General features: G+C 37.5%; 1 protein-coding gene across 7 annotated transcripts in view; it reads right to left on the bottom strand.

Annotated features, from left to right (window-relative positions):
• The window catches only part of srpk2 (SRSF protein kinase 2), an 80,085-nt gene that overhangs the window by 9,248 nt on the left and 58,261 nt on the right, over positions 1-12,576 (bottom strand). For all 7 annotated transcript variants that reach the window (XR_014534286.1, XM_083546251.1, XM_083546254.1 and 4 more), the window contains 5 exons: positions 10,013-10,038; positions 9,595-9,862; positions 5,716-6,507; positions 4,650-4,750; positions 495-602 (listed from right to left, as the gene is read on the bottom strand). Coding sequence is in view for 6 of the 7 variants with exons in the window: in XM_083546251.1 (XP_083402377.1) it covers positions 495-602; positions 4,650-4,750; positions 5,716-6,507; positions 9,595-9,862; positions 10,013-10,038 (1,295 nt within the window). In the remaining variant the exon portion in view is untranslated. The remainder of the gene's footprint in view (positions 1-494; positions 603-4,649; positions 4,751-5,715; positions 6,508-9,594; positions 9,863-10,012; positions 10,039-12,576) is intronic.

Here is a 12,576-nt window from a genome sequence, read left to right as displayed (position 1 = left end):
AGCCGTATACATAGAGCTTAAAGCATTAGTATTTAAAACATACCATCACGTCCCTCCATAATAAATATGAGCAGTTATTAATAAGCATCACATAAATTAGAGCTAGTTTTGTAGCCTGAGGAGACTCAGTTGAGAGCCAGTTATTTCACATCTGGGACATGCGACATGCATTTTCCTGCCAGCTATTGATTAAGGCTCTGCGAGAGGCTTGAATGTTTTTGTAAGTCGGAAGAAGGCTAATTATGGTAATTCTAGGATGACTTTGACAGTACGTTTGCCTAATTATCATGTACAAAGACCATCAGAAAGAGACGATCAGATATTACTTATTCGTTTGGACAGCTCCAGTGATTGACAAGAAGAATATAAAAAGCTGGATAGATCTAACTGATCAGTGTTTGTGTTTCTGTTCTATTGGCTGATGCAAATATAGTCCTGTACTAGTTCTGCACACTGTAATGAACATGCACACATAGACTCGGTTTATTGCTTACCATACAGGCAGTGCTCCAGATGTCTGCAGGAGTGCTGTAACCAGCTCCGATCAGGACCTCAATAGAGCGGTACTGCCGTGTCTGAATGTCTTCTGTGAAGTGCTTGTGCTGGAAACAAAAGAGGATCAGTGATTCGGCACCGTCTGAGACAAACTAGCAGACACTGGACTTTCAATAGTATTAAATAGTTATCTTTTAAATAAGGTCTCACACTCATACTCACTTTGTGTGACTGATCTGTACAAACCGGAATCAACACACATCATACACTTCGCACACCCATGATTCAGTACCACTCACACTAATCAATACCGCAAAATGTTTACATGCCGTTTTTGCACATCTACTGGGATTGCTGCTATTTGTTCTTTTGCACAATATTCTGTCCACATTTCTTTTGCCACTGTTCACTTTATCTTGATTGCTGCTATTTGTTTATTTGCACAATATTCTGTTTACATTTTTCTGCTACTGTTCACCTTATTTTGTTACGACAGGTTTACTGGCAGAGCTATTTTGTGTTTTGTGTATTGTCTTGCACTGGCCTGTGTTGTCTTGCACTGTCCTGTGTTGTCTTGCACTGTCTTGTGTTTTGTGTATTGTCTTGCAGTGTCCTGTGTTGTCTTGCACTGTGTCTTGTGTTGCACTGTCTTGTGTTTTGTGTATTGTCTTGCACTGTCTTGTGTTGTCTTTCTGCACTGTTTGCACCAGGTTGCACACATGCACTTTATTTGGCAAGGATTTTTCTACTAGTTCTTGGCCCTGTGTTTTTCTGTTTCTGTGACTGTTGTTTTATGTTGTTTCATGTAGCACCGGGGTTCTGGAGGAACGTTGTTTCATTTCACTGTGTACTGCATCAGCTATATATGGTTGAAATGACAATAAAAGCTTATTGACTTGACTTGATGAAGTATTTTGTTTATACACTCAAAGTATTTGTTTATTTATTTATTTTTTACATGCATTTCTTCTCACATCATGTTCAATGTGTCACCAAGTTTTATGTGGACACTCATAGATGTACCTGCGTTTATGTGGGTGGAGTGACATAACAACAAATGTGACATCTAACATTTAATTTTTAAACCCATTTTAGCTCCAAATTTACAGCCACTTGGTACCCTCTTGACACCTTTGGTCAAAAACTCTGTTCACACATCTTTTACACCCACACGTTGAACTTGAAAATAAAGAAATAGCTCAAAAAAGCGTGCTCCCTTTCCTTAGGCCTTGCTGTAAATAAAACTACATTTCAGTGCATTTTTCCAGCATTTTTAAAATACAGTATAGACAACAAGGCTGGTTTGAGAGCAATAACAAATGGAATGGAATGTACAAGATGTTGTGCAGAAATGCTGTATCATGCAGAATGACTGCATTACATTAGCATTTTCCACCTCATCCCACAGATGCTCAAGAGAGTTAAGAGCTGCAATCTGTGCAGGCCACTGAAGAAATGTAAACTCGCTGTTATGTGCTTGAAACACTCGGTGGTGATACGCTATCAAGCTGGACGTGTGCATAGCTTGAAATTATGACGTTCTGATACTTTCATCAGCATAATATGTACAAGCTTTTTCCAATCCTGTTTTGTTTTTTCATTTTCTGATTAAATGTTCTAGTGACTAATTTTGAGTCTCAATATGGTTATTTGACTACAGTTTAAGTTTATTTTTTACAGACTCTTAAGCGAATTCACTCCGGATGGGATGCCAGTCCATCACATGACACTAATCATATATAAATTCCATTGTGGATGAAGTACACAAAGCATGTAGTTGAGTTAAAGTAGAGATCCACTCTATATATTACTGCAGTAAAATTTCAAGTGCTCCCTTTAAACTTTTAATTAAGGATAAGTACAAACGTATTTGTCTTTAAATGCAATTAAGCATCCAAAGTACAATAATTTATTATGGCTATAATGTTCCTATTATCAATTTTGTCACCAGACTCTTTGCATTATCAACTCAGTTTATGTGAAAAGACTCTAATATTACGCTCAGCACACCATCTATTAACAGAATGATATTAATGATTCAAACACTGATTAATATCCATTTAAATAATCATGAGATAAAATCTTTTCAACTACTTGAAAAGCACAAATAAGGCCACGGGTGTTGTGACAAGTTCGAGTCAGGAGTTTCTTCCATCATCAGATATCGGCTGCTGAATTCTAAATATCGGCACCGGCCAAAAAAAACCCCATATCGGTCGACCTCTAGTTTCTTCCACGTTCTAATCCTCTGAAAATGTTCTGTTTGCTGTTGAACTGATGCTGAACTGTATGTTGGTAAAAAATAGACACCACCAAGCAGCGATCAAAACAAGTTCAAAACAGAGTCTGAGCTCTACCCTGATAAATACCCTCTTAAATAAAAGAGTGATTCCGCAAAATGTAGTTGAGTGAAAGTGAGATATTTGACTGTGAAATGTAGTGAAGTTAAAGTAAAATCTCCCCAAATAAAAAGAAATTACATTATTATATTATTATAATTAAATTTCTAGTATGCACTCCTAAATTTCTAGTATGCACACTTAAAATTCTAGTATGCACACTTAAAATTTTTGTATTCACACTCAAATGTTGAGTATACACACTTAAAATACTAGTATGCATACTTAAATTTCGACATACTAGAAGTTTGAAATAGATGCTGCCAGTGGTGGATGAAGTACACAAACCATGTAGTTGAGTTAAAGTAGAGATACACTTGGTAAAATATGACTCCAGTAAAATTAAAAGTGCTCCCTTTAACATTTTGATTGAGAAAAAGTACAAAAGTATTTGTCTTCAAATGGACTTAAGCATCCAAAGTACAATGATTTATTATGGCTATAATGTTCCTATTATAAATTTTGTCACAAGACTCTTTGCTTTATAACTCAGTTTATTTGAAAAGACTCTTATGTTACTCTCAGCACACCATCTATTAATAGAATTATATTAATGATTCAAACACTGATTATTATCCATTTAAATGATCATCACCTTCTTTTTAACTACTTAAAAAAAAGCACAAATAAGGCCACAGGCGTTGTGACAAGTCCGAGTCAGGAGTTTCTTTCATCATTTATTCCTCCCAAAATGTTCTGCTTGCTGTTGAACTGATGCTGAACTGTATGTTCGTGGTAAGTAGACACAAGCAAATGCAAGCGACAATCAATACAAGTTCAAAACAGAGTGCACGCTCTACGGTGATTGGTGGCTTGCTGCGTGTTTAACAGGATTAGTTTATATACACTCTTAAATAAAAATGAACGACTGATTTCGCAAAATGTAGTTGAGTGAAAAATAAGATATTTGATTTTGAAATGTAGTGAAGTTAATGTAAAAGTCTCCCCAAATAAAAATACTTTAGTAAAGAACAGATGCATGAAAACAGCTACTTAAGTACAGTAATGAATTACATTTACTTCATTACTGTCCACCACTGTACAAATTCACAACCAGGAGCAATTTAACATAGACAATCAACCTACATACATGTTAATTTGTTTTTTAAGTTGGAGGAACACACATAACTTTAATGAAAAACATGGAAAAAACTCAACACACCCTGTAACTCGAGTTCACGAACATTCTCTTTATAAAAGGCTAAGCAGTATAAACTATATATATAAACTAGCAACTAAAGAATCATATTTCCTACTTGCCAAACAGTGTTCTTACAGTTTTACCCACCTTCCCATAAATTCCAATTGTTCCAAAAAGTCTAGTGCCACAAGCCACCTGTACCTGAGGAAGTTCTTCCAGGGTAGCACACATGACTTTTGGTCATTTTTGTCAATTTAAGTAGTAGTTGTTTAACAAAAATCTGAAGTATTCTGTGTATTAATGCTGAAAAGCCTGTCTGATTGCTTGCATGATTCTTACCATGTCTCTTTTTTAGCTCTGTGATCTATAAGCTTTTTTCCACAGGATTTCTGATAACTGGTTATATTTTTGCACATTGCTCCATTCCCAACAAAAGACTGGCACACAATTGCTATCTATCATGTCACATTTAGCGTCGGCCGGATTTTTACCCCATAATGACGCCAGCCACATGATTTAAAAGATTTTTGTAAAGATGAAGGTGTGTCATTTTTGCTTCCCAGGTAAGTTTTGGAAATTCACGGATTACAAATCGACAAAACAAATCATCTTACCACCCAGCAGGCATTGCCCAGGTCTGCTATTTTCACTCGGAGAACGTCAGCATTGCGAGGGTCCAGAGGATTCACCAGTAGGTCAGCTGCCCGTGCTTTAGCTGAGTGAACCAGTACAGAGCTGATTAGAACATGTTTAGTTATTAGAACAATACTGTAAACATAATCTGTATAAATTACTCTACATATGCACTCACTTATAACTAATTTAGACTACTGATTATGTCTTTTCTGTAACACATATATCTTTAATGTCACTGTACAATGAGATCATTTGGAGCAAGTAGATAGATATACTAGAAGGACAAAAGTATTGGGACACCCGATTTCCCAGCCATATGTGGTTTTTTTCCAAAACGTTATTGTAAAGCTGAAGGCACACAATTGTATAGGACATTTTTAGACGCATTTTCCCCTCATTTGAACTAAGAAACCCAGACCTGTTTCAGCTTGACAATACCCTTGTGCACAAAGCAAACTCCATTAAGATATGCTTTGCATTGGTTGGAGTGGAAGATCCCCTGCTATAGAGCGCTGAACTCAACCCTATTGGGATGAAAGTGATTGCTGACTGAACCCCAGGCCTCCTTACCTACATCAGTACCTAACTTTACTAACACACTTGTGTGTGAATGAGCACAAATCTCCACAAGCACACTCTAAAATCTAGTGGAACATCTTCCCAGAAGAGTGGAGGGTATTATAATAGCAAATTTGGAACAAATGTGGAATGTGATGCTCAAAAAGCACATACTGTACTTGTACTACTTACTGTACATGACTAGGTGTCCATAAACTTTTGGCAAAATAGTGTACCATCAAGAATAAGACAAATGATATAGAACAACTAAAAACATTTTGTTAATACTGTACTATATCTATAATGCAGTAGTTTACATAAAAATAAATGTATTGCTGAATAATAATAAAAAAAAAAAAAAAAAAAGACCAAACTTTGGTCTGCAATTGTCAGGAGTAAACATATAGCAGTGTGTGTGTGCGTGTGTGTGTGTGTGTGTGTGTGTGTGTGTGTGTGTGTGTGTGTGTGTGTGTGTGTGTCAGTCACCTTTGGGAGTGTCTCCAGTGCTGGAGGATGAGACAGTGCGGCTGCGCTCAGCATGAGGGTTCAGGTTTGTTTCTTCTTCCTCGGCCTCGGGGTCTAGTGGGAGCTCGGGAAAGCGTGGTGCCGTGGCTCTGTGGCGAGCGCCATTACTGAGTGCCGCCGTCTGTCCGTTAAATAGCTCATAAGAGGCATCAGAGGCGTCCCGGTCAGTGGCACTGAGCTCCGACTCCACCAGCGGGCACAGCAGAGGTGAGGATGAGGGCACCACGGGCACAAGTTCTGATAGATGTAATGTATCCACCACTGCGTGACCGTTGGTTTTTAAAGTGTCATTGTGTCTCTCTGTGGAATTCCTAAGCTCTTGGACATCATCCTCGGCTTCATCGTCATCATCGTCATCTTCGTCATCAGCTTGGTCTTCGTCTTCCTCATCACTTTCCTCTTCTCCTTTCGGCAGCTTAGGCTGCTCCTCCGTTGCACACTCATTTGTCTTTTGTTCCAGCTTCTTGTCACAAGATACGGCTTCAAGCAGGTCTGCTGCTCTCTTTGCATCCTCCAGACACTCCTGGGCTTCCTGCTGCTCTGGTGCTCTTTCCTGCTCCACCTTATCTTCTTCATTTTCTTCTTCTCGTTCCTCCTCCTCTTCCTCCTCATTTGCAGGGTTGTTGCTCGGTTCATGTGGTGGAGTGTTGATCTTTGTCGCCAGAGGGGGATTTTCATCATCGCATACATCTGTGTTAGGAGATACATCGCAGTCCTCCTCATCCTCCTGCTCTGGTTCTGAAGGAGCTGCACCTAGAACATCGGAAAAAAGAAGAGAAAATGAAGGGTTCTCTTCTCAGACTAAAATGAATGAAGCAGCTAGAATCCTGTGTGTGTGTTTGCACACGTGTGTGTACACACTGAGGGGGCGAAGAGGAAGTTGGAGGTTTGCCTGTCTCTCTATCAACAGACCTTAAAGTGTCTCCCTCTACATTTATTTCCAGTTCAGTAACTTTGGACAGAGAGATACTCAATACTGAAATAGAACAGAATGGATTAAAATATACACTGACTGGTCTTTTTATTAAGCACATTCTCTTTTATGCTATTATCCAAACAAACAATTTGCCACAAATAGCAGCAGTGCAATAAAAAAAATCCTGCAGTTCTCCATGGGAAAATGTGATCTTGGCAACTTTAACCATTTTTGTTGGTTCCAGATGAGCTGGTGTGAGTATTTCATTGAGGGCTTATCTCCTGCACATACACAATAGATCTAAGAGGTTACATCCAGCTGCAGTTCTGCAGAAGAAAACCTTCTTTATGAGAGAGGTGAATGGCCAAAATGGTTTGAGCTGAGAGGAAGACTATAATAACCTTAAATAATAACCTTTACAACCATAGTAAGCAGAAAAAAGAAGCACAGGCTGTAGTGGGAAAATGGGAAATTCACAGCATGAATGTGCAGCTGACGAATGCAGCAATTAGGTGTTGCAATTATTTTAACATGGACCGAAGTCTCGTAAGAATAATTCTATTATATTGTGAAGTCCACGACAAAAAGGGGTTCCTGTCCAGTATTAGTAGGATGTTCCCAATAAAGGGATTATTGACTGGATTTCATGTTAAGACTCCAAATAAACAATTAACTCTAGTGATAGTCACTATTTCATAAATCACAATTACATTGAATGTTAACATTTTTATAACGTTTTTGTGATTTGGAAAAAAAAAATTGTAAAAATTTGGACTTCTGATCAGAAGTTTGTGAGTACAAATGCCATCAGCACCACGTTGGGCTCTCAACTGCTGAGCTTAACTCTCAACTGCTAAGCTAGCAACAATACATCTAATGAAAATGCTAATACAGCTGAGGGGTCTTTCCTGTTTATAGACATCATTCTGCTTTGACCCAATTCAAATAATAATAAAAAAAATTCTTAAATGATGCCTCTTAGCTTTTAGCTTTTGTCATTGAAGTATTTCTCAGTTGCTTTGGAGCATTTCTAGAATCATACTTAATATTTGCAAACAAGTAAGTTCATTTCTCAAAACAATTTGTACAAACAGCACAACACATTGGATTTTCTCAAAATCCTTAGTTCCTCTCTATGATCTAGTATTTATCGATAGAAACTACGGTTTGTTAGAATTGTTATGGCATTAATAAGTTCCAACAACACAAATGTATTTATTTGATTGCATATTTGATTTATTATTGACTGCAAGAGATCCGAAAGGATTCACACTTTTACTGTACTGTAATAGTGTCCGTTTTAAGAAATTGTAATTCCGTGTTTCGCTTTGTCACCAATTAAAGGTTCATGAAATTCACCTTTGACCTGTTTTAAAGAACTAGTTGATAATTCTTTAGATCTGATGCCGTACACTCGCCTTCATTAGTGACATTCAAGATTCATCTGCATAATTAATCAATTCAAGTCACATTTAAAAAAAAGTTTAATAGAAATTTTAGATGACAGATGATGACAACTGGTTTAACCATTTAGCATTCATTGACTTATGCAATAAACTGAGATGTTTTAGGGGTTAAGACTATTCAGGTGAAACCAGTATAACATATTTTAAATCAACATGACATAAACAACTGATAATGTAGAAAACCACGGACAATTGTATACAATCAATTAAATTAATGTACAAAAGCATTTACAATTTGATCAAAGCAACAAGAAATGCTTTTATGATGAGCACAAGTGACTACATAATGTGGAGGTTGAATAAGTAGTAATTAGCTTATGGTCAGCATCCTTATTTTCCAGTTGCCTAGCAACAGTGATTAGCATTCCCATGACCAACACTTAATGTATCGTATGCACGTTTGCCATTTTAAAAGCACAGGTTCGCACATCCATGAGAGCACACAGCAAAAACGAGTTTTTTCTAGAATCCTCTGTGCTACACCTGCAGCTGCTGACCCACTTGTGCTGAAAGCTCTCTCTGTGTTGATTGAAGGCCATGTGATGGCTCCAGTAGTGATGAGGCAAACAAAAAAGGAGGATGAAGAGGAATTATAAAATACAAAGAGTATGGGACACCAACACAGGGCTGTAAACTGAAAAGTGTATATCTGATACAGTATACACTATATGGACAAAAGTATTGGGACACCTGACTTTCCCAGCCATTTGTGTTTCTTGCCCGATCTGTTATCGCAAAGCTGAAGGCACACAGTTGTATTGGGGGTCTTTGGATGCAGTAGCATGACATTTTCCCTTCACTTGAACTAAAAGACCCAAACCTGGTCCAGCATGACAATGCCCCTGTGCACGAAGCAAACTCCATGAAGATGGGTACACCTACATCAGTACTTTATAACACCATTGTCTCTGAATGAGCACAAATCTCCACAAGCACATTCCAAAATCTAGTGGATCATCTTCCCAGAAGAGGGAATTACTTGCTATTATTGCTATTAGAGCAAATTAGAACTAAATGTTTAATGTGGTTCTCAAAAGGCTCGTACCATACTTATACACCATACCGTACTTATGACCAGGTGTCCACAAACGTTTGGCAATAATGTGTATTTTAATGATAGTTTGTAGAGATAAATATAAAAGTCCAGAGTGCCCATGTATCAACATTACACAGAAAAGGTTATGCTAAATGCTAACAATACAATTTGTATTTGTCAGATGTGTTAATACAGGCCTTCTGCATAAGTGTACACAAAGAACCTTAACAGATTAGCAGCATTAGCAATTTATTTGTATTTGTAAGTGAATACCAGTTTGGTTTTTGCTGTTTTACCTATGCGTGACCAAAGCTGTGCATAAATACACAAAAATCAAAGCAAACCTTGATTGTCTGCAGTTTCAGCTGTTTTAGATAAAATCTAAACCCGAAATGTCTCAGTTATAATCAAGAACCACTTACATGTGTGGTTGGTTAATCTAACAGGCCGCTCCCTCTCTCCTTCTTCTTCCTCCTCATCCTCTATGTCCTCCTCTTCGTCGTCCTCATCTTCACTCTCAGCAAGTGCCAGTGTGGGTCCTGGAGGCGGGTTTAGCCCCTCGTTGGTTTTCTTTTTCTCAGCCTCCCTCTCTAAAGCCTCTATCTCCAGCATGCGTTTCTCCAGCAGCTCTGCCTGTCGCTTTTGCTTCTTCTTCAGCTTCTTCTTCTTGTTTTTGGAGATTTTCCCCACCTGTAGGGGGCACCAAACACAGTAATGAAATGAGCTTTACATATTAAACACACTGCTTTTGGATTTTTTTCAAAAAAATTTTCAAAAATGTATTTTTTATTCGTTCATTAATTCAGCTGTGATTATGTTGGGGTCGTTATTGCTACATACCTGTTTGAGTTGTGGTGCTGTGCTCACTGCAGAGAAAAACAAACAAACAATTTCAACTACAGTCACCAAACCAGAACACAGGGCTGTAACCAGGATCACAATTCTTCGGTTCGTCTCTATGTTATGTTACCCATCCCTTTTTGCATAAACTTCACTGATAGACCAGTTCATTTAATTTAATTAAATAATTAGATAATAAATATAAAATACAGCATAACAACATGGTATCAATACAACAGTTAAATAACCGTATCATGTTTATAGTAATTTATCAGTTAATAAATTATAATTAAAAATTAAACTATATAATATTAAGTGCTTATTAAGAGCCAAGAGTTTGAAGCCTAAACTATTTACCTTACTGCGAATAAATAAAATGTATGTTTCAAAAACTGTCCCCACGCATTCATCCATGACATGCAGTACAGGCACACATTTATATCATACACTATTTGGACCAAAGTATTGGGACGCCTGACCTTTCCTGACATACAGGTATGCAGTTCTTCTCCAAACTGTTACCACAAAACCTGTACAATTGTACAGGACGTCTTTGGAAGCGCTATAATAAAATTTTGCCTTCACTTGAACTTGAAAACCTAAACCTGTTCAAACACGACAATGCCCCTGTGCACACAGTGATCTCCATGAAGATATGGTTTACATGCTTTGTAAAGGAAGCTCTTGTTGGCCTGCTATAGAGCTTTGATCACATCCCTAATGAACACCTTTGGGATGAATTGAAACACTGATTGCACCCAGTCCTCCTCACCTCACCTACATCAGTAACTGACTTTACTAACACTCTTGTGACTGATGTAAACAAATTTCCACAAGCACACTGCAAAATCTAGTGGAACATCGTTCCTGAACAGTGGAGGGGATTATAAGAGCAAATTGGGAATAAATGTGGAATGCGATACTCAAACCATACCATACTTATGACCAGGTGTCCAATTTAGTGTAGCTCTAAAGGATGTTAGCATGTAATTAGTACATTGCAGATCATTCAATATAAAGTAAAACTCTGGTAGCTTTAGGGTCCTTTGAGCTTGAAACATAATAGCCAGTTAACACAGCTGATCATAGGTCAGTTGAAAAGTGATCATCACTACATACTTTTGGCTAGTTACAGCCTTGCTAGCCCTCTTGCACTTTAACACATTATGCATAATATCAGAAATGAGTGCAATGTTTAGGATTAAAGAGGATTTAATGGCACTGTCTGTCCTGTCTCTCTGTCCCAGTTCCACAAGCTGTTGGCTATTCCTGACGCCTGGCTCACGTCATCTTCTCACTCCATCATGTAGTCCCACCCTACTGAAGGCCACACAGGCAGCTCATCTATAGCCAGCATGTCCTTAAACACTTAATCAGTGAATCAGGGAGTGTTCCCACAGCCATGTTGTCTATAATGATCAGAGTCTTGAATCCAGAACTTCAGTAAAGGTAATGCATTTTTGCCTTATATGAGCTGACAGATGAAAACCATGAGTAACCAGCATGCTATGAGCTTGATGGCATTGCTTTCCTGAAAACACTGAGGCCAAATTCAGGTCAAGTAGTTTGTGGATAAATGTACAATAGCTGGAAGTGGAAGTGTATCTATCAACAATCTCTGAAGGGTAGTTTTCAGAAATTCAGTTGAGTACAAAACAGGCCTTTTTCTGAGGTGTTTTCAAGAATTTTAACAAAGCGGTACAAAATATCACATGCAGATCAATAATAATTTCTGGCTTTTTCTATTACTTCAACCTTCATACTGGTGATACAAAAAAACAAAGGCTTAGGTTAGTTATTGTTTGTTCCTCCTTCATAATTTTTTTAAGTGTATTCTCTAGTCCAAACATAAGGCTTGCACAGGAAGGCACTTAAATTAGACTGCACAGGCAAAGATAATTATATCATTCACACTGTGAGGTAGAATTATTTAAAGCATTTATCTATGTATCTTTCAGGGTTTCTGCAGGTTTTACAAAGTAAAATTTAAGCCTTTCAAACCTTCTTAAGACAATTAAGAAGGAATTTAAGACCTATTTCACGCCATCAAAAACACACACAAAAAAATACATTGTTAGCAATGTCTGCGGTACAATTCAAGAGGTTCGCGCCAGTAACAGAAAGCTGATTGGATGTTGCATGTTTCATTTGTAGTCACAATACAGCGAATTATATTCGGACTTGCGAAAGAAAAAACTACAGCCCCACAGAAACGAATTAAACTAATGCGGGAGCATTTCAAGGAGCAATTAGAGATAGCATTAAATGCAAAGTTATTGGAAATTAAGACCTGTTTAAAATTATTTAAAACTTAGAACAGAGAATTTAAAGCCAAAATTTTTTATTTTTTTTTCATTTTAGACTTTTTAAAATCCTGCAGAAACCCTGATATTTATACTTATCATATCAAATATAAACTAAATTAATGTGGCATTAATTCACCTAAATGCATTAATGCAGGTTAAATAGTGCACAAGGCAAACACATGCTCAAATCTTTGGCTAAATCACCATGATAAATAATCATGATAGCTATTTTATCCTCAATCATGTACTCTCTAAAAA

Source organism: Silurus aristotelis (genome assembly GCF_946808225.1).
Source record: "Silurus aristotelis genome assembly, chromosome: 7".
Lineage (NCBI taxonomy): Eukaryota > Metazoa > Chordata > Actinopteri > Siluriformes > Siluridae > Silurus > Silurus aristotelis.
Note: the sequence above shows the minus strand (reverse complement) of the source record. Positions and strands in the feature narration are given on the sequence as shown.